The sequence below is a fragment of the Poeciliopsis prolifica genome, unplaced genomic scaffold, assembly GCF_027474105.1.
Source record: "Poeciliopsis prolifica strain line A6 unplaced genomic scaffold, Auburn_PproV2 SCAFFOLD010, whole genome shotgun sequence".
In the NCBI taxonomy this organism is placed as follows: Eukaryota; Metazoa; Chordata; class Actinopteri; order Cyprinodontiformes; family Poeciliidae; genus Poeciliopsis; species Poeciliopsis prolifica.
This window is the reverse complement of record NW_026562385.1, coordinates 8,568,345-8,590,298: the sequence shown is the minus strand read 5'-3', so window position 1 is coordinate 8,590,298 and position 21,954 is coordinate 8,568,345. Positions and strand designations below refer to the sequence as shown.

Genomic DNA, 21,954 nt, shown 5'->3' with positions numbered 1-21,954 from the left:
ATAGAGTAAGGCCAAGGCAGCTGTTTAGTAGAGGATATACTGCCCCCTGCAGGTGGGAGTAAAGCGTCTCTTAGAGCTAATGTTTTTCGCTGTTTTTGTGAAAAATCTGCAAAAAACTCCGATTTATCTGTTTTATGAAATACAACAAATATTTGTATTTTTGCATTTGAGTGAAAACATTCAGCGATCTGTTAATTTTGCTTGAATTTCCACAATAATTCACAAGAAACAGGAGGGACTAATTGATGCAGTTTGGGAGAAAACTGATAAAAACTGCTTTGAATTGATTGATAAAATAATGTTTAAGCACTGTTATCTTGACGGATCCATTTATGGCTCCCTTTAGAGTCTCGAGGGCCACATAGAAAGCTATGGCGGGCTGGATTTGGCCCCCGGGCCCTGAGTTTGACATTAGTGGCTTAGAAAGCCATGACATCGTCATCGTTTAAAGAATATAAAAGTAAATATTTTGGTCCTTATCCTGGCATTTAGCAAAACTGAATCATTTTAACTGATCTAAACGTGGAAAACTTTAGTCTGGCACGTTAAATAGGGAGAGAGAAAAGGAAAATATTTGCCTTTTTATGCAGTTTGTGTAAATATGTAGTTTCAGCCACACTTTCCCCTAAGTGCCGCTTCTTACCGTTGGATTCCAACGCAGCGCTGTGCTAACGTCTTTATCCTTACCGCTCCAACAAGCGCACACACACCACCATTTCACAGCATGCTAATCAAAAGAGAATTGCTCTAATGCGTGTTAGAAAGCCTGCTGACGATTTCAGCTGTGAGATTAACGGCGAGGAAATATTCACGGCTCCTCTTGATGGCGGCGCTCGGGTCACAGCTGTTTTCCTGGGCATGTTGCAATCATTGCTTCTTACGGTTGTTTCTTTGTTGTGTTTGTTTTGTTTAGTTTTTTTTAACAAAAGAATAACTCTATAAAACTGTGTTTATTTGTTCTTTTTTTTTTTTTGTAATTTATACGTGAGGAAAAATGACAAACTTTTGGCTCTGCTCCATTGTTTGCTTTTAACCCAAGAGATTCGCCCAAAAACAAGCACCGAAGTAATTATATATGAGAAAGAGTAGGCCACTGGAAACAGATTATTATCTGGTACATTCATCATTTCTTCAACATTTTGTGAGAATCCATATGCGGTAATTGTATAAACTTCATCGGATCCTAAAGTAATATTTATTCTGTCCAGTTAGAGCGAAGTCAACCCGGCTTCTTTGCTCCCAAACAGTCAAATCGGCAGGCCTGTTTCAGTTTTGCAATGCCATCAGGACTTGTTCAAAGGCTTCAAAAAATAAAAAGTAAAAAAAAAAAAAAAAAATAACAGAAAGATGATAAGAGGAGACATTGTCCTACATATATATTTATTTTCTGTAAATGATTGGCGCTCCCTGCTGGCAAGCAACCAAAGACTAGTCTTTTTCATCCTCCGATCCGAGCAATTTCTCTCTCTTTTATTAATGCGAATAATCCTTTTGAAGCGTATCGTTTCATAATGTGTCAACATCAAAACGTTGCTTCTTTTCCCCTGTTTTTCATGAACCTGTCCTCTTGCAGAAGCAAGCCTCGTTCATTTCAGCGCTTACTTCCTTTTTTCTTCCTGTTTTGTTTTGGGGTTTTCTGTGGTGTAAATTTGCTCAAATGGGAAAAGAATCCAAAGACGCTCCCAACGCCGGTTTGTCCTAAATGTTTCCCTTCCTTCCTTCAGGACTCTGACGGAGCTTCTGAAGCAGCCGGGGGAGGCAGGAGCTGTGGACGGAGCTGGAGTTCATCATCCCATCGGGACGAATGGCATCACGGCCAGAACCATGCGCACCAACAATGGTAGGGTTAGGATTTTCTTTTGTATTTATGGACAATAACGGAAGTGATAAAGGCAGTTAAACAGCATCCATATGCTTCAGTCTGAATGGGGAAACTCATACCCAGTTATATCCATTTTACAAACCTTAAACTTTAAATGAATTAAAGTCCTTCTATCGGAGTCTGTCATGCTACATGCCATAGCAGAGCTGCGATGAAAATAACTCAACCATGTCATTAAATATAAGCAGGCGCTCTAAGGACACAAAAAGTCCTTTTCAGTTCAACAAATGCATAAACACCTCGGGAACGAAGAGCTATTTTACATTTAATGCCACTTTCTGTTGTGCCATTGAGGAAATGTTTCTCCAAAATGCCTTTGCTGAGTCTCTTTATGCCATTCCAAATTGGAAACCTCCATCATGGCTTCGGCCTCCTGGCAGATTAGGCACATCGATCTCGGGCTGGTTGGAGGGAGAATGAATGCAATTGCTCTTTGAATTGTCAATTTTCACCGTCCACTTTTCCTTTCACAGCAAATTTTGAACGTGTCATTTAAAAAAAAAAAAAAAAAAAATAATTCCAATCAGGTCTCCTTTAGACGAGGAAGTAGCGATTAGCAAGCGTCTCTCTAAAAAATGTAATGTCGGAGAGACACCGTGACATGGTTGTCAGTGCCCACACTGCTCTGGTACATCTGGTGGACTATGGGGGAATTTTGTTGCCATAATTCAAGAGCACAGATTTTCAGTCTGAAAGCAGGACTACATGCCTTTTGTTCCCAAAACCTGTGATGTTTATTCAAACCTCTCTCCTCGTGCTCTTGCAGAACTCTCTGCTCGCTTACTAAACATTCTCCGCTCGCTTTTGGAACCGCCTTCTGGCACCGTCGCCTGGCAACCTCTCAGCCAATAGAATGAAAGTGCTGTATTGGGTGCATTTGTTTCTTTCTAGTGGGTGTGCCTGTGTGGCTATTATCGATTGTAGCAACCTGTCCCTCCCACTGGATGTAGGGAGTCGGTTGGATGAACAAACTCCTGCCTAACACCAGTAGCTGTTAGCGATCAGTAGCACACGGCTGGCGGATGTTTAGTGTAACATGGAGCAGAAAGCTGAGGTTGTTGTTTCGTCCTACATCCAGTGGGCGGCGCAGGTTGCTACAATCGATAGTATCCACGCAGGCACGCCCTCTAAAAGGAAATTAACGTACCCAGTACCACACTTTCATCCTATTGGATAAGAGGTTGCCAGGTGACGGTGCGCTTTTTGTTCCAGAAGCAAGCAGAAATGTTTCGTCGGAGAGCTGAGCGTCCGAGCAGAGACTATGTCTGAGCGCGAGGAGAAGTTTTGAGTAAAAGCATTACAAGTTTTGAGAAGAAAGACACGAAGTTCTGCCTTCAAAATAAAAATGTGAGCAAAAGTATTAAACGTTTTGAGAACAAAAGACTTGAAATTCTGCTTTCAGACTGAAAATGTGTGCTCTCGAAATAGGGCAGAAAAATTTGCCTTAGATAACAAATATGGCACTTTTGGCAGTTGCACATAATCACAATCGCATCATTAAATTGTTGTGAACCTTTTTACTGTAATACACATAATTATGAGTGAGGTTACAACAATCATCAAAAGTTTTAATCCGTCTCAAAAGGAATTTCAAAATCTGAAACAGAGACAACAATAATATATCTTTGACATCTGAAAAAAATGTCAAAAAGCCACAAATTTAAGTCAAACTGTGTTTTCATTTAGTTTTTTAGGCCTGTTTGTGCCTCTCATTTCCCCAAGAGATTTGAAAACATTTGGATCTGGACCTTGATCACCAATAAAGTACATTGTCACACTGCAGTTTTGTGCCAAACTGCAGGCTTTTTTTTTTTTTAACAGTGGCATTCACTAATGAACTCTGACATTTTTATTTTCCTTCTGTGTCATAGTTTTGCACTACTTTGTGTTAGCCTGGTATCTAAGACATCAAAAACACAGAAATGTGTGGTTCCAATGTGTCGTAACGGGAAAGATTTAAAGAAAAATTCCTTCATGAGGAGGTGAGTGTGTGTGCGTGTATGTGTGTGTGTGTGTGTGTGTGTGTGTGTGTGTGTGTGTGCGTGCGTGTGAGTGAGAGAGAGTGAAAGAACAATGATCTATCTTTTTCCCATTTTCACAGCACACGGCTGCAGTCTGTTTCCTACAAAATGGCTTTCTGAGCTGGTAAAAGTTCATGAATCAACCTGATGGAGAACACACAGCAAAGCAACAACTACGTGGACGGCAAAATAATTTTAAAAAAGTAACTATTCTGATCATTTGTTGGCGTCCATGCGGCAGATTCTGGTGGCGCCTCGTGTCGCTGCGTGCTCTTTAAATAATCTCAGAGCCACAACGGGGAAAACTCGCTGACAGGACGGACGCTTATTCCCTCTGACGCCCTTCGTTTACATGATTGATCACCGCGGACACCATGGACGCACGCAAGTGTTTACAATTCTAGGAAACGCTCCCCTTGACACCGACTCGTGTTGCTCTCAATCATCACTTCTCAATTCCTGCCCCCTCGTTCACTCGCTCACACACACACAAACAAACAAAAACACGCGCACACACACACACACACACACACACACACACACACACACACACACACACAGAGAGAGAGAGAGACGCGTCATCTGCGGCTGAGGAGGAGCGGCGGATACGCAGGTCATATTTAATTAAGATGTAATTAGCAGCTCCGGCTCCAGATCCACAGAGGGATAACTGTGTGACCCATCTGTCTCCATCTTCCTCTTGATCCTTTGACCACCACACACACACACACACACACACACACACACGCACACACACACACGCACGCACACACACACCACACACCCCACACACACACACCCACACACCACACACACACACACACACACACACACACACACACACACACACTCAATATAACCCCCTGATTCTTCTGCATACTGAAGCTTAAATTAGTGGGCTTTATTTTTCAACATAACAAACCCGGTGGCGTGTTCAGAGGGCAAACAGTTGTGCACTTCATGAGTTTGGCTCGTATCAATATGTGATGGAGACATAAACGCCTCCACACTTTGAGAGTTTTTCTGTCTGAGCCAGAAGTGAAGCTGATGGATGCTAAGAAACCTGCTGAGTTTTTTTTTTTTTTGTCACTTTAATACACACACACACACACACAGTACTGAAAGTGACGTTTTATTCGCTCTGCTCAGGTTCAGATGTAAATGATCCAGGCCTTTATTTCCCCTCTTAGCAAACTCTTGCTTTTCTGCATACAATGTTTGTCTTCGCTGAGGAGGGGAGAGAGGAGAACTAAAAAGAAAAAAGAAAAGACTTCCACTTTCATCCTCCCACACATGATTAAAACAAGAATTTGGCCTCATTTTCACCTCTCTCTCTCTGCTCATTAACACCCCTCTTTCTTCTGTTCTGCATTTTCCTTTCCTCTTTTTCTTTCTTTCTCTTGAATTCTTCCTTTTGGCTCTTCTTACCTCTCCTGTCGCACATTAAAGAACATCGGTTTTGTTCTTTTATGTGCTGCATTATTGGCATTTAACCACAAGTCGCCCTGAGAGCCAAAGCCTCTGCAGCTCAAGACGATGGAGACACATTACCGACGATTACAGCTGCTAAACGGAGTCGACGGCACAAAAAACATTTTCAGAAATTAGCAAAACTACATTTGGACTACAGAATCATAATATTTTCATTTGAGTCGCATGAGTAATTAAAAAGTGATGGACTCATAAATCTGGTAACAATCGGTTGGGACGCTCTGGACTTGTTGATCAGGAAGAATATTTGTGTCCAGGTCTGATTCGAGTTTTCTCGTTTGAATCCGTCAAACTTTGTTCAAAATGCTCAATTTGTTTTTTTCCCCATTCTTCCTCTGCAAAAAATAAAATATGTATAAATCAATGTCTCACGAATCCCATAGTGTGATTTTAAAGCTTCTCTATTCTGTGTTGCAAAAAAGCCAGAGCACCGCTTTGCTTGGTCTACGCGGTTTTAACTTAGAACTTTAAAAAAGTGAAATATTTCTTTATTCTGATGGCGCAGAAGAGTCTGCAGTTCAGTTACCCGGGTCAACACTCGGGTCTTTTGAGTTTTGCTCAACAGAGCTTGCCATACTTTGTTAATTAGCATTGCTTTAAATGTCTCCCCTCACATTCCCGTCCGTTTCTGATGCTATTCGTTGCTATTTTGAGTCCTGGGCCGCAATATGTGGTTCCGGTCTCAGCCGACGGACAAAGTTACGTCGCTTTGGAAAGTCGCTTCAACGCAACTGTTCATGTTAAAGGAGTTTTCCGTGTTGAAAAACATTGTTGTCGCTGTAATCTTCTGAAAAACTGAAACATATCATTAACTGTCAGCCATAATCAGCGAAACAGACAGAAGTAGATGAAATTTTCTCCATGAGTTTTTGACTTCAAGTTGAAATATTGCGCTAAAATGACTTTTTTAATGATTTGTCTAATGGACGCACTTACGTTTAGTTTGGATTTTAAGCCACTTTTATGGTGCCTGGGTGCGTTTAGGGGACACCTGGAGGTCATTTGAGCATATTTTAATAAACAATAACAAAACGAAATAAGGAAGACGTGTGGAGGGGAGCTGCTTATTCACGTGTGACAACCACTAGGATCGGATGAAGACGTCCTCGTCCTGCTGCGTCAGCCGTCATATAATCACCTCCTAATTAAACACATTTAATCTGCCAGGCCACTTAGGTCACTTATTGAGAGGAAGCCGAGGGAGCTTTGGGGCGTCGGGATCCATGTTTACAAGCTGGACTTAAATTACGGTGATAATTTAAAAAGAGAACAACAACAAAAAAAAGAAAGTTTTTGAATAAATTACACAATGTTTGGTTTATTACCACAGGTTAAGAAAGCGCAGTCAACTGCAATTTAGCAAACATTGTAAAAAAAAAAAAAAAAAGAGAGGAAATGAAAAAAGCAGAACTGAGCATTTTATGTAAGATGGATGACAACATGGGAAAGTTGATCAGCTGAAAATCCACTTATCGGTCTGTGCATTCTGAAGATTCCGTGTGATACGGAAAACGGGAGATGTAAAAGTGTGAAGAATGTCTGAAAATTGTGCCTCGCATGAGCTGAATGGCCAGGATCAAGATTTATTCTAGATGCTTCTTGTTTCACTTTTCCTTTGCTGAGAACGAGGCGAGTTCAGTCAGAGCGTCCGATCCAATTCGGTTTATTTACGCAGCAGCGATTGCTGGAAAAAACCTCTTCCTCCAGACAAACGGATCTTGTTCATATCAAGATATATTTAGATAGATTAAGAGTTTCACCTGTTGGTTCATGAAGATGCATGTGGCGACAGTGGGAAGGAAATCCCCGTTGTGTGGCGCGTGCTTGCTTCCAGTCCCCTTTGCTCTTAATGTCGCTGAATAAAATCTAGTGCGCTGCATGTGATAGGAGACTTAAATCAGGGGCAGAAAAATCACCTTCCGACAGAACGGAAGGTGATTCTAGGTCAGGGCATGTGTCAGAATGGCTCAGTCAAAGTCCGGTTGAGCTCTTACGTTTGCAGAAGCATCTGCTGTAGCTGGGACAATGGGCAAAACAAATCAGGTGGAACAAAAACCCAATGTATTCACAGTGATGTCCTTTGAATATCAGTTTTTTTTAACATCAGGGTTGGTTTTAGAGTTTAATGATCAACATGTTTTGGTTAAAACACGAATGAGTTTGAATTATGCTGCTTCTGGATGTGATGTGATTAGGCACCAAATGCAAATTCAGAACCTCAGATAAACCATAAAACGTTGCCATTAAGCAGAGCAGTGGGGAAAAAAATTCTCACAGCAAATTTAGCTCTTCCTAATTGTGATTAAAACCTTAAACTGTTGCCCATAGTGATTCATTTATGAATTAGAAATGCTGGACTTCCCCAAAAAAAGGGGAGGGGGAATTGCTACGGCCATTTAATCAACTCATGTCTGAATTCTGAGTATTTTTGACGCAGGAGTTGATGCTCTGCAGCGGCTTGAAGCAGTTTAAAGGACGTCGCAGATAAACAAGTTGTCAGTTTTTTGTCTTCTTGTCTTTCCTCCCTAAAAACAATCCTCCTTGTCTGGCCTGCACACGTTCCTCTGACGACAATAAGTTCCATTTTAACGCATTTCAATGTCGCCGAAAAGGTGGACAGAAATGAGTCAGACCGGCCGGGATGGACGCGACGGGTTGGCGAGGTCTGATCCCACCAACCGTTAATGTGGTGAAATGGGAAAGTCTTTGTGTGGATCGAGTATTGTCGAGAACAAAGAACCTGGGACAGATAGAAATCACGCTCAGGAAAATCGGAGAGCGAGAGCAAGTAACAAATTAGCATTTAAATTTGTCCGAATAAGCCGAGCGCTGACGCACTGGCACTTTTTTTGCTTTTTATTTTGCCACGTTGTTCTTGACCACTTGGCAGCTTTCCTCATAACTATACAGACTTTATTACATCTCCTTCTCTAAATTGCATACAAATTTTACTCCACGCAACAAATCCATAATCGTAACCGATTATAGATTATAGCTCTGAAACCATTTCAAGAACTGATCGCTTTGCAAGACATGCGTTAAAATCTGTGAGCAAACGCAGTTATTTTTCCTTATAACATCACCAAACCAAATCTGCATGTGTTCATAGAGAGCATATTTCCACTGATGACATGTCTTTCTTCTGCTCTTGCTGAGGTAAATTGCTGTAAAATACTGTAACAGCAGCATATTTTTTGTTTAGTGAGACGACTCTAAAGCGTTATATTGCCGAGGTGAGCGCTGCTTCAAATCACACACATTCCTCTGATTCATCTAATTCTCTGACACTGCAATAGCAGCAGCGGGTATTTTGGGGCTCAGCCGTCTTTGTTGAAGTCACTTAAAACCAAAGTGGGATGAGATTCGTTTTCCAAATCAGACCACTGATATTGCAAACTGTCTTTTTCTGTCTCTCTCTCGATGGAACATGTGTTTAAACGGGACCTGAATTAAGAAAAATAATCCTTATCCAACATACTCTGCGCGCTGGGATTTCTCATAAACAAATTTTAATCGAGGGTTGATGAAACTTTGTGGTTTCTAAGCGGCCAAAGGAAGATATATATATATATATATATATATATATATATATATATATATATTCTTATAAAGACTGTATCAAAGAAGTAGCCCTTCTTGTTGCTCTGTACCCGTGAAGTAGAAAAACGACTGAAATGGGTAAAAGGTCTTAATTGTGAGCAATAATTTAAAAGAAACTACGGGTTTTGTTTGTGTTGTTTTCCGTGAAACACGTTACTAAACACTGGGAGCATCGTTACGTCGCTGCGACAGAGACAGAGGACGACAGGATTGATCCAAAGATAGAAGAGACGACATGCAGCTCGGGGACAGCTGGTCAGCTGCGTTTTCTCCACTGCTACGGTGTGGGACGCTGCCCTGAGGACAGCTACCTTACTCTACATACACACACACACACACACACACACACACACCCCACACACACACACTGCATTTATAGCAACATATTAAAACGCCTGCAGTTGTTGAATTCATTGTTTGAATGATACTTATGTGAGTAGATTGCTTTCTCCCAGTGGCTCATGGATATGTTTATGCACATTCCTGACTGTCCATGCAGATTTCTCTCTCCAGGTTGTTTGGAAATGAATCAAACTTAACGGGAGAGACAACAGAAATGAACTGCGCAGCGATTTAGAAGAAAAAACAGATGGGAGGGCGGAGAACAGGAAGAAAACTGGGAGAACGGGGAGGTCCACCAAAATCCCAGGGAAGGATGCAGAACAAGGCGTGGAGTCGTCTACACATCGAGAAACGAATATTTAATTTCTCCTGAAAACTGGACCCGATAAATATGATTTAAACCTGCGCTTTTTGCTTTCGTTATTGCAACGGACACCATTGATGTGTCCCGATTTACAACCATGTCGGCGAACACTGGCGATGCGTGACCTCGAGGCCACGGACAGCTCTGTCCATCGTCTGCGCCTCGCGGGGCCAATGCCTGGACAGCTACCAGTCCACCACAGGGCAACACAGAGACACACCGGACAGACAGCTATGGACACACACACGCCTAAAGAAAATTTAGAGACACTAAATAACTTCCCTGAAGGTGAGAACCCAGGCATGCACAAGGAGAACATGCAAAGTCCATGCAGAAAGACCCCAAGCCAGGATTTGACAAAGAAATTAATTTGCTCCAATAAATAATGATAAAAAAAAATTCAAATGTTTAAATTGAATGAAATTTCCTTTCATTTTGTTAAATTAATTATTCATTGTGACCTCCTATTGCGCTCTTCTGACCATAAGATCTGCTTACCTGTGAAAACGTTTCCAGTCTGCTAAGATGCTCCAGTGTGGCGCTTGAGGCTAAAGAGGTGAAAGTGATTATTAGCAGAATGTGTCTTTTCCACATGGATGAAACAAAACCGTTTTAACAGTGAGATGGACGTTAGATTTCACGCACCAGATTCACTATTTGCTTTACGTCTGTGTATCTTAATCCCCGTCTGGACATGCAAACCCCAGCATGCCGGTAAAAATGGGGAGCTAAGCTGGCTGAAGCAACAAACATCAATGAATCAGTGCATTGTTTCCAGGCTATATTCAATTCGTAAAACAATCTCATTACATTAATGCATCTACGGCTCCGCAACGGGTCAGTTGTTCCAAACGGTTAACCCTGGAAGAAGCCACCGATCTGAGCGAGGACGACTTTTCCTCCGGGTATCTCCTCCTACTGGAGGTCTTCTTCTGAATAAACGTAGGGATTTGTGTTTGTGGGGCGCAAATCTGCGAGAAAGCATAAGTGGAAGCAGAAGGAAGCAGAGGGGAAAGGGTTGGAAATAAATGGGGGGAAAGGGAAAGGTGCAGAAAGGATGAACAGCGGTGGAATCCAAACAAGAGAACGAGCGGCGAGGGAGCCTGCAGAGCGAGCGCAAAGGGAAAGGATATGCTATAAGCTGGAAGTGTGCGTGTGTGTGTGTGTGTGTGTGTACCAGTATCTGTGTCAGAGAGACTATTTGTTGACATCTCTGCATCCCTGATTTCTGTGGATTGTTATCACTTTGCCACATGGGGCCAGCGCCAATTATATCCACACTGAGCTCGTCGGTCAGGCGCCAGAGACAGACGGAGCAGAAACAGGAAATAGATGGCGAGGGATTCATTAATCTGGGTGTCTTTATTAATATCACAACAAAAACAAAGTGGAGTCGCTGTCGGTGTTTGCTGGAATGGATCCCCCGGCGAGCAGTTCTTCTGCCGCCCCGCCGACAAATTGCAAAACATTAAACGACGTGCCAACAACACGTCAGCCGGCGTACGGCAACAAGCGAGGGACGCCCCCTCAGAACTCCAGGGTGGCGACGTCTCTCTCGCTCCACATGCGTGAAAACTTAGAAGTTGTATTTCATATAGACTAATGTCGCGCTGGGCAACCGCCCACGTCCCAGACGGGAAGAGGGCGGGGACGCGAAGAGGAGTTTAGGAAATCATCTAAATACTGAGGCAGGATTAAACAAAGAAAAGAAAACAAAATGGTCTCCCTGCGCTCAGCAGCAGGCTTGAAGTCATTTGAAGAATGGGCCCATTCAAAACATCACAAAAAAAAAAAAGTTAGGAAACCATGTGTTGTTTTCCCTTTGCTTCGAAAATAATCCTAGAAAGAAAAAAAAATCATTTTGAGAGAAATTTTCTGTAAATTAAAGACATTTTCTCTTCTTAAGAGCCTCGGTCAGTGTTGGTTTTGTTTATGTGTGATGTGATGCAGTGAGCTGTGAGACGCAGATAAAATACAGTAAGTTGGAAAATGCATCAGACTAAGCAGGACTTAGTCAGTGGATAATCATTTGAAGCCTTGCTGACCTGAAGCCAGCGTTGCTCATTATGGCGTCACTGGCATTTTGAGTTTATGAATATCCTACAAGGTTATTGTCTGTTTCAGAGTTTCATACATCAGATCTCGGTTTTTCCGTACCAAAACATCCAGAGGATTAGGAAAGTCTCTTCTGCTGCTGAGCAACATGTTCAGCATAAATCTGCTGATCGATCAGTGATCCTCGTCTCAGCCCCGTCCTCCTCTGTTCTCTCTCATTAGCTGCAATTCTTCTCTGATCTTGGCTCGTGTTTCTTTCCTCGCTATTTTTTCTCTCTAAAGGCAAATCGTCTGTAGTCGACAGGAAGTCGCTGTCGACCGTAAGCTCATTCAACGAACCGAAACTCTGATGCTTTAATTTCAGCGCTGTGTTCTCCTGCTCTGATCCTCTGAAAGTCGACCGAGTCGCTGAGGGAGAACCTCCAAAATAAGTTCACTGACAAGTCAACGTTACAGCAACATGCGACTTAATTAAAATGAGAGCGAAGAACAAAAACGGCTGAGCTGGGATTGTTTGACTGGAAATGTTTGTCCGCTGGCAGACGGATCTCGTTGTCGGGGTCTCCTGAGATTCCCCTCTATTCAGTCTCTCTTTCTCATTGTCAGGAGAGACTCAACGCATTTCAAATAGTCAACAACTCTTCAAACTCGCCAAGATGAAATCCAAATACCTGCTTTTTTCAAATTCTTGTCCAGGCCAAAACAAAATGAGACTAAAACGGTCCAATAAGATTTAAGAAACGGTGAATGTCGAAGACGGTAAAGAAAAAAATCCTAAAACTGTTGAAGGTCACAACTTAACCAAAGTCAGAAATGGTTGACAAACTCGTGGATGGACGTTTTGCGAACATCCTCCCCGTCGTCTGCACTTGCTGCCATTTTTCATGTGGCATGAATCTCCGCCATAAAAAGCAAGAGAGAAACTCAAGAGAGAGAAGTGGAGAGGGTGTGGATGTCGGCTCATCGGATGCAGAGAAATAAACCTGGAGTTGCTCAAGTGGTGGTTGGAGACCAGAAGGACGGCGACTCCGGGGCGCCGTCGCTGTCGATACAATTTTGTCGATGGTGCTGTGAAGAGCGCAAATCTCTGTCCTCTGCTGTTTATGAAGTGAAGCTATTTCACCCGCCAGAGGACATCTATGTAACACGTCCACATGTTCACACGAAGAGCAAAGAAAAATGATAAATATAAGTATTTTATTTTTCTAAAATATCCTGTATTCTTCTGAAATACATTTTAGCATGTCATCAAGTGGATATACTTGTTAAAATCATATTAATAATTGACCAAAATTATACTTTATATAATCCATTTAAAAAATAGACCGTGCATGTGTTTGTATAAACGTGTAATTTGAATATAAATATATTTTAAATCTAATTCGATCACAAAAATGGTGCCTAAGATATACTTTTCCATATTACGTAAAAAGCTGAATACTTAAAGTACACAAAGTGTACCTTTAGTTGTTGAAAAAAAGCACATGATAGTAAACTTATTATACTTTAAATTGAGATTTTCTACAATTACTTTTAAAATACATTAAGCACAAAATTAGCTGCTCCAAAATAAAACACTTCAAGTTACATAATCCTGAACAAACCTGGAATATATTGATTATTAGTCTGGATTCAAGTACGCCAAGATTTTATACATATATACATATATGTATATGTAATATATTTATTTTTCATAAGGCCGTGTTGGAGTGTGTGCGTGTTTGTGCATCGATCCGGTGCCGTACGGCGGCTTTTCCCCCAGTCAAGTGAAGGACGCCGGAGCCCACTTTGTGGCTTCACCAGTCAACCAGTCGTGACTCTTCAGCTACGCAAACGTGCACAAAACGCTGCAGCAGCAGCAGCAGCAGCAGCATCATTCACGCTGTGTACTGGGAGAGCAGATGATTCATAAACTGCAGCACAATGGAGACAAATGGGAGTCAGCGTCTGCCTGCTCCTCATTGGCCAGATAACTGTTTGTTGTGCACTAAAATGTCAAGAGATGTTAAATGGGGGCTTTTGTTATGTCTGTCACCTTCCGCCCGCAGGCATCCGGGGGGGTTCAGCTGTTATAGATTGACACATTTTTACGCGTTTGACTTTTAAAGTGTATTTCAGTGGGTGAGCTGAGGCATGAGGGCTGACCGATTAATGCGCAAAATAATTTCCTTTTGCATCTGAAACGTGCAAGACTGGCCTCCCTGACTGCTTCAACACGGGAGTAAGTGGCGCATCAGATGCAGAACTTATTTGATGAAAAGCTTTGAGGAATGAGCCACGTCAAAGAGGAAATGTGGATTTTATTACAATGTGTCAATGTGTTTGAGCCACTGCTGGAGCTCTGATAGGTGCTGCGTGGGGTTATACATTAAATAAGAAGGATTAGCCCCGATCGACTAGCGGGGATCCGGCGGGATTTCAGCTATTCTGTTATAATCAAGTGTGACCCCTGTTTCCCGGTGAATGCAATAGGTCAAAGGTAGCACTGGGGCTAAATGGGAACAGTTGGACAGACAGAAAATCACTTAGTAAGACATTAAAATCTGAACGATTTCAACAAGACCATGTTTTTACAGACCATGTAACTGATGATGAGAATCCGCAGTGATCTCTGTCTACTAATTGTTTTAGAAAGGTAAAAGACATCAAGTGTTTAGAAGCATCGCAGCTGCAAAAAGCCAAACCTGTGATGTTTTTGTAACTGCTACTTAAAAATCTGTCTGCGCTGAAGATTTAACTCACCACAGGATGTCAAATGCTTGAAACAGCTGGCACAGCAGCAGTGCTGGAATTGATTTCTGATCAGTGATGCTAAAAATGAACACACAAAGCCTGAGCATAAAATGAAGGGAAACACGTAAGGGTTGAGTCTTCATCTGTCAAATGAGAGCCTCACAGCCACTTGTCCACAAAGAAGACTGAGCAAAAAATGTTTAGTTTGTGCAAGTAGAGCTGGAAACACAGGACTCTACAAAGTCCTGACTCGACGGCTAAATGCAAACATGAAGTTTCTGGTTTTTAATTGTGAAACAATTTGAGTATCGTCACATCATTCGGCTCAGTTTCGTCGCTCCACAGTCTTTCAAGGAAGAAAAAAAAATACCATGTCCGTGAAGTATTAAGATGTGAGATATGTTTTAATATGACTGGTCCATATTAGCAGGACTATGCAAATAACACGTAATAGAGGGAGGATAAGCTTTGGCGAATAAAAAAAAAAAGTCATGTCTCTGAAAGTTGCTCCCACAGAGAGCTTAAATTGATGCGGTTATCACTAAAGACACAGTGGCTGAGCCTGCTCTGTGTGAAAGAGAGTGTGCGTGTGTGTGTGTGTGTGTGTGTGTGCGTGTGCATGTGCGTGCGGGCGTGTGTGTGTGTGTGTGTGCGTGCGTGTCCAAGCAAAGAAAAAAAATAATGCTGTAATGCGTCTGATTAAAATCATCCTCACAACAAAAAGCCAGAGCTCTTAGAAAGCAGGGGGAGAGGTCTGGGACACACACACACACACACCCCCCCCCCCCCCACACACACACACACACACGCATACACACACACACACACAGAGAAATGAGAAAGAAGAGAGAGCACAGACACACCTTGCAGAGAACAACAAAAAGTCTTCACCGTGCACGTAAAAATGACAACCCACTTGAATGACTCATACCCTCTCCTTTAGGTGCAACACACACACACACTCACACACACACACGTAAGCACGTGTGCACGATGCCACGGCACATCAAGTCAAAGTTAGAGAGCGTGTTTAACCTAATCACACTCAGCCATGCATGATCCTCAGAGGGGGGGGAGTCAGGTCTGTTATGACAGCCGATGTGACGGCCGAGGGGGGTTCAGAGAGCAGCGACCAGCAGCCAGAGCGCGCAGACAGACAGACAGACAGACAGACAGACAGACAGACCACTGTCGCTTTACCTCCGAGAGACGAACATGGGGGGACTGATGGACGACCAGCACTCGAACCCAACAAGTGACTAATTGATGCAATAGTTCAAAGGTAGTCGTTTCGGTATCGCTGGTCCAGCAGGGGAGATGGGGCACAAAGGGGCAGCGGCGGTTCTGTCGGATCCGATCCCGCAGCCCGTGAGAAGTCTCAGGGAGCTGCTCTGTGATTCATTGTTTACCTGTGGGGAGGTAACAGCAGTAAGACGGCTGTCCGAGTGGGTCTGCGTGAGGCCTCAACTCGTAATGCCACAGGACAGATTCCCACAGTGACGACGACGGCAGAAAAAAAACAAAAAACAGAAACAGCTGGAATTGAACACGAGCACTGACTCATTTTGATTATTCAGCCTTACTACGAAAATAATACAGCGGGGAAACAAACCCGCTGCAGGAGGAGATGAACACATGAAGGAACAACTCGCTTTATCCTCCTTTTTTTTTTAAATCAAAAATTTGTCTGTCACAAAAAATGGACATGTGAACCATCTTATTAATAATGAGGGAACAATGGTCAAAACAACTGCTATGTCTATTGACATCTGACACTAATGTTGCTTTTTTGGCCTGTCACTGATATTTACTGATATTGTGTATATATCAAATATTTCACTACCCTTTCACACCTTGAAATGCTAACTTCACCACCGCTTCTCCGCCTTAGTTCCCCCGATCCTGCTCTGGATCACTGCCACATGACCAGTGATGTTCACAAACAAACGGCGACCAGGTGGAAATAAGTACCGGCTGTTTATAATGTCCCATTTGTATTTGTCGGCCGATACGACATCTTCAGACCAGCACTCGAACCCAACAAGTCTGATGTTGTCGTGCGTCCCTACTAACATCCACACTCAAGAAGAGAACCGTAGCTGACACGAAGCATGGTGGTGACAGCGTCATGCTGTGGAGATGAGGAAGCTGATCAGAAATGATGGGAGGTTTTATGGAGCGGCTTATACGACCAGAACTAATATGGGCTTCTGGTTATGATGTGAGGAAATGCACAGTGCTCTATGTACTACTTTAAGATTGATCATTTCAGTTACAAACTGTGGCCATTTTCAATTTCAGTGTGTATTTTGTCAGAATCAGTATCAGTTTTGAGAAGACTTCCAAAGCTCTAAGCAACAAACTAATTAGTTTTAATTCAGATTTTTTTTGCATTTTTAGCTGTACTAATATTTTGAAAGTTTTTCCAGGTTTTTGGAAGTTCAGTAATTTTTTTAGGGATTTCACGTGGAAAACGGCAGCATGCTGGATCTGTCGCAAATCCGAAAGGAAGAATGAATCGAAACCAAGTTTTAAGTTGAACTATTGTAATAAAAAAAACAAAGAAAACAATTAAAGCGGAAGAAACACGAGGTTTCGTTCCCTCTCATCCTTGCTGCTCCTGCATCGACTCCCCTCCGTCTCTCCGTCCGGCAGGACCGACTCTCCGGGCCCAGCCGCTCCATCAGTCGGTGAAACCAGCGGAAACAGAGCTTCGCAACACACGTGAGCCGGACAAGGTGACGCACGTGTGACAAAGTGAAGCCGCGAAGCATCGCCAGGCTGCCGTGACAGATACTTCTCATCCACAACCTGCAGGAGCGCAGATATTCCCACCCCGCTGCTTCCTCTCAGTGTCACAGACACACGCTCAGGCATTAACCACGCCGTCCGTTCAGGGAGATTAGGCAGAACTCGGTTTGTGCCTAATCTCCGTGAATCTGTGAAGATTTGATATGAAGGAGTTTGCGTCTTTTTTGGAAGGCCTCCCATCTCTAAAGACTCTCTTGAAAAGCTCAGAATTATTTGGGCAACACTGAGATCACAAATGAAACATTAGCTTCTTATAGCAAAGTTACAATTGAAGCGTTTCTAATTATATGTTCCATAAATTATAAAAATAAAAAAAAATGTCACGTTGAAAGTGGATGCTGTGGTGGCGCAGGGGGTGAAGCAGAAGCTATGTGAGGAGACGTTGGTCGCAGGTTCAATTCCTTTGCCCCATGTCTTCCCTCTCTCTCGTTACCTACTTTCCTGTCTTGGCATTTTTAAATAAAGGCCTCCAGAGCCAAAAAAAACCCTGAAAAGGGGCTAAAACGTTGTCAGAGATTACAAAGAGAGAGAGAGAGAGGCAAAAAGCAGAATAATATTCAGGAAGAGAATGAGCCAATCAGACGGAGGAATGGACCTGCATCCCGGCTCGTTGCTCCTCTGAGATCAGACTGAGCGTCGACACCACAAAGCATCATGGTGGGGGATCACCATGAGCCGATGCCCGCGGGAGGAAACTGAGGAAGAGGAGGAGGGCGAACGCTCTCCACTTAACCAAACACTTCCAGTCGCAGGCTGACGTTTTCCTCGGTCACTGGCCGACTCAAAGCGGCGTCGCACAGGGCCGGAGGTAGAGGTGGAGGTGTGGTGGGGAAAACACGAGAGAAAATGGGAGCGGGGTGTGGGGGGAGCCGAAATATTTCAGATGAGTGTCTGAGTGCACAAAGCATATGTGTGTGACAGATGGAGGCAATAGGGCGGTGATGAGGAGAGCAACAAGACGGGAGAGAAAGAGACGCCATAGAAAGAGGGAAGAGGAGGAAAACGAGGATTAGGAGGTCTGCTCTTGTCCCAACAGGAAGCTCCCCATCCTCGCCTGGTGTGTGCTGTGTTTTGTGTCGTCAGTGTGTCAAATGTCACCGGACAGCTTGCGCGTGCCGGCCGGCTGCAGAGTAAGAGAAATGTCAACCATGGTAAAAGCGCTGACGTACTTAACGACGCGCGTGTGCTATATTAAGCAGCTTGAGTCTGTCGGTGCATGAGACGCACAGTGGCAGCGCTCAAGGAATGGCACCATGTATGTATGCTGCATGTGTGAAATTGTGGCAAAATTAGAGCGCCGTATCACATTTATCTGCTGTTCCTTACATGCTGTCAGCTGCTCAGCAGGATCAGCAGAACTACGGAGAAGCAGCAGCAGGTTGCTAAAAAGCAGAAGGTCTGAAGTTCTACATTTTGGTTTAAAACTCAGAATTAGGTTGTGTTAGCAAAACGAGTCAGAAATCATCTCACCCATGAACAGGAGCCGCTTTTAAAACCGCTAGCTTTCATTTTAATGAAGCGTCTGAAACTCCGGCTATGCGGAGCGTCTCGTTGCCCCTCCCCCGCCTGTTGCTGAGAGGTGTCTGTCAGTCTGCAAGGAGGTTGCAAAACGTCTTTTCTTTTTTTCACATTTACCAGAAACAAAGTTGGCTGCTGGGAGACATTTCCTCTCGCAACAGTCAAACGTGACGCATCAACCTCCAGCAGCTTGCTACCGGAGCAGACAGCCTGACTAATTAACCGGTTTAAACATCCACTACATGGGTCAGGTACAAAATTCTCCATTCAGCAAGTGTTTATTGCTGCTTTTTGAGCCATAAAATCAATAGAAACTTAATCAATAGGTTTTATTAGTTATTGCTGGTAAAGTAAATGTGGTTTGACTGCTTATGAACCAAGTTTGTGACATGTTGGTTTTATCTCATTTTCTACTCTCTTTTGTCTACCTCTGTTAAACTTAAACCAACTACTATTTATTCAAAGTAATACTTTAACGTCTAAAGACGTTGTATATATCTAAAAAGCCTAGAAAAACTCAGAGCATTTTAACAAAACGTCTCCGTCTGGAATTCAGAAAATATTTAAGTCAAGAGAGAAGAAACAGTTTTGGAGGTTTGTGGCTTTTTTCTTTTTTGTCGAGTTTTAAAATGTAAAATTATACAAGTTCACTCAGTTATGTAGTTTGTATGTATTTACATGTATATTTAAATATAAATGTGTGTAATTATGTATATGAACAGTACTGTAGGCTGCTGGGCCTATGAATAAGATTTGGCTTTTTTTTGTAAATTAGTGGTCTGTAAAATAGCACTTTGTCTTGTTTTGGGTTTTTTTTTTTGTGATATTTCCAATTTTACCAAAACAAAGTCAATCTGAACCCAAGCGACATGCCGGACTGCGAAGGCTCAGCAGGGTTTGGGTCGTGTGACAAGAATAAATAATCAATTCGCCGCGTTTGCTCCAGGGATTTCTTTGTAATCGAGTTGAGCGACTGCGCGAATCGTTTCGGCGTCAGAGTCCCCGTCTCGCCGCTCCGGAGCAGGTTGACCTTTTGCTGCTCATCTGCGTTGTGTGGCGGCGGTGAGACGGTGTGTTGGGGCCGGTCCGGCGCACCAATGAAGCTGAAGCGTGACGCGGCTTTTACCAATAATCTGATCTGGCTCTGCTGTGTTTGAGCACACACCAACTAAGACAAACAGGAAGACAAATCTTTTTTATTTTTGTTTGTTTTTTTATTGCGCCATGTTGATCGTGTTCGTTTGAGTCCAGCTCAGAGTGTGCGTGTGTGTGCGTGTTTTATAGCAGACCCTGAGGCGGTGTGCTTCACCCGCTCCATCAGCATCTGAATCACACGCTGAAAATATCAAAAGCGTGACCTTGGTCTGTAAAGGCTCGACCCTGCCGTGTTGGACACCTAGTTACTTAGGAAGCAGTGAATGATGCTCCTTTGTCTCAGCAAGAAAAAGAGAAAATAAAGAAACTTAATGGTGCTCACATAAAAGGGACTACATAGCCATTGTTTTTTTTTTTTTTTTACCCTCCAATCACTTAACCTTGCTGAGAAACCGTCTGTGGCGCTGAGGAGTCATCGCACTGAGAGCGACTGAACAAAACGTGCTCAGATCTCGATGGTGAAAAGCGAAGAAAGCCTTGAACAGTCTCAGCGGCGGACGCCGTTCACTTGTTTGTGATTTGAACGGTTTTGCTCACTGATGAAATATTCTGCCGTGGTACTGAGCTGGAGGTCTGCCCATCCTGTTGATTACACCTCTGCCGCAGTCACAGGACGTCTGTGATGCAGCTCCAGTACCATGAAAACACACGATCCACATCGCCGGTACCGATACCGATGCTGATGCAATAACTTTTTATATAAGTTTGATGTATCAACAAACTTCTGACATTTACCTGTTTTTGTTTTCTTTTAATTATTCTGTTCAAATCTAGGGCAGAATTTGGACAAATTTTATAAATGTCTGCAAAATATTTTTTGTAACATATTCAAATGATATCTGTGTTACAAAAATGCTAAATAAAAAGAAAAAAATTGAGAACAAGTAAAATGTTTTTGAGGAAGAGAAACTGTAAAAGAATACAAAAATAGAATAAAATTTAAAGCGGTAACTTGAAGCTGAGGTATCGATCGCAGTCGGCATCGATCCGATACCGACTGGGTATCGATATCATCAGTGTGTTTGGATCAATCCACCTACCTCCACTCAATGCACCGGTGGTTATATTTGTACAGCGAAATCCAAAAACGTGACAGCAGTCCTTTCAAACATAGAAGCACTTGGAGATTTTTAATGAACGGGGAAGTCAGACACACACACAAAAGGACATAAAATAAGAGCAAACCGTGTCAGTGGTCTGTAATATTTTTAGTATGGCGCCCTACATTTCACACTACCTAAAAGATGACAGTGCATGGACAGAGGAGGGTGTGTAATTATTCAGAGCCAGACCTTTACGTGCTCTCATGCTCGCTCTCCTTGCCTATCTCTGTCTTCCTCCCCTCCCTCTCGAAGGGAGACAGACAGGGGATCCAGCTGCAGGAGCATGACAGATCCACAAATCACTGCCTTGGGGGAGCAAAGAAGGGGGTCGAGACAAATATTGCTGGAGGATGAAGGGAGGAGGAGGAGGGAGAGGAGATGAGAAACTGATGGGCAACATGAGCAGATTAGTAAATAACAAGGCAGTGTGGAGTGCAAAATAATTAGCGGCATCTCAAAAGTGTTTGGAGGAGAAGTACGACAAAGTGTGCTGTCCGGGTGACGGGAGGAGGATTAAATGAGAATAAGAAACCACTTAAAGACATAAAAAAGAGAGAGAGAACAGATTGTTACTCTGCAAGAGAAGACAGCAGCTGGATGCAGTGATGTAGTTTTCTGTTCCTTTGTCACCCTCATGTCAGCCATTTTTTTTCCCCCCCTACCAAGCCATCTGCTTCCTCCTCAGTGCAGAGCTCCCCGCCATCCCTTCATCTCTCCATCGCACCCGACCAAGTCGCTCCGTTTCAGGAGTTGTTTACTACTTCATATAATCCCTGCCCACCTCCACATCAATCTACACTTTGTTCCCCCCCTCATCCCATCCTTCTGCAGCCAATTAACAGCGGCCATGCCCCCCCCACTTCCCCAGGTGGCCTCAGA

The 21,954-nt window shown here is 43.1% G+C and overlaps 1 protein-coding gene across 4 annotated transcripts in view; it reads left to right on the top strand.

Annotated features, from left to right (window-relative positions):
- Positions 1–21,954, top strand: part of LOC129363100 (protein shisa-8) — a 281,634-nt gene that overhangs the window by 35,015 nt on the left and 224,665 nt on the right. For all 4 annotated transcript variants that reach the window (XR_008606295.1, XR_008606293.1, XR_008606294.1 and 1 more), the window contains exon 3: positions 1,725–1,840. Coding sequence is in view for 1 of the 4 variants with exons in the window: in XM_055034954.1 (XP_054890929.1) it covers positions 1,725–1,840 (116 nt within the window). In the remaining 3 variants the exon portion in view is untranslated. The remainder of the gene's footprint in view (positions 1–1,724; positions 1,841–21,954) is intronic.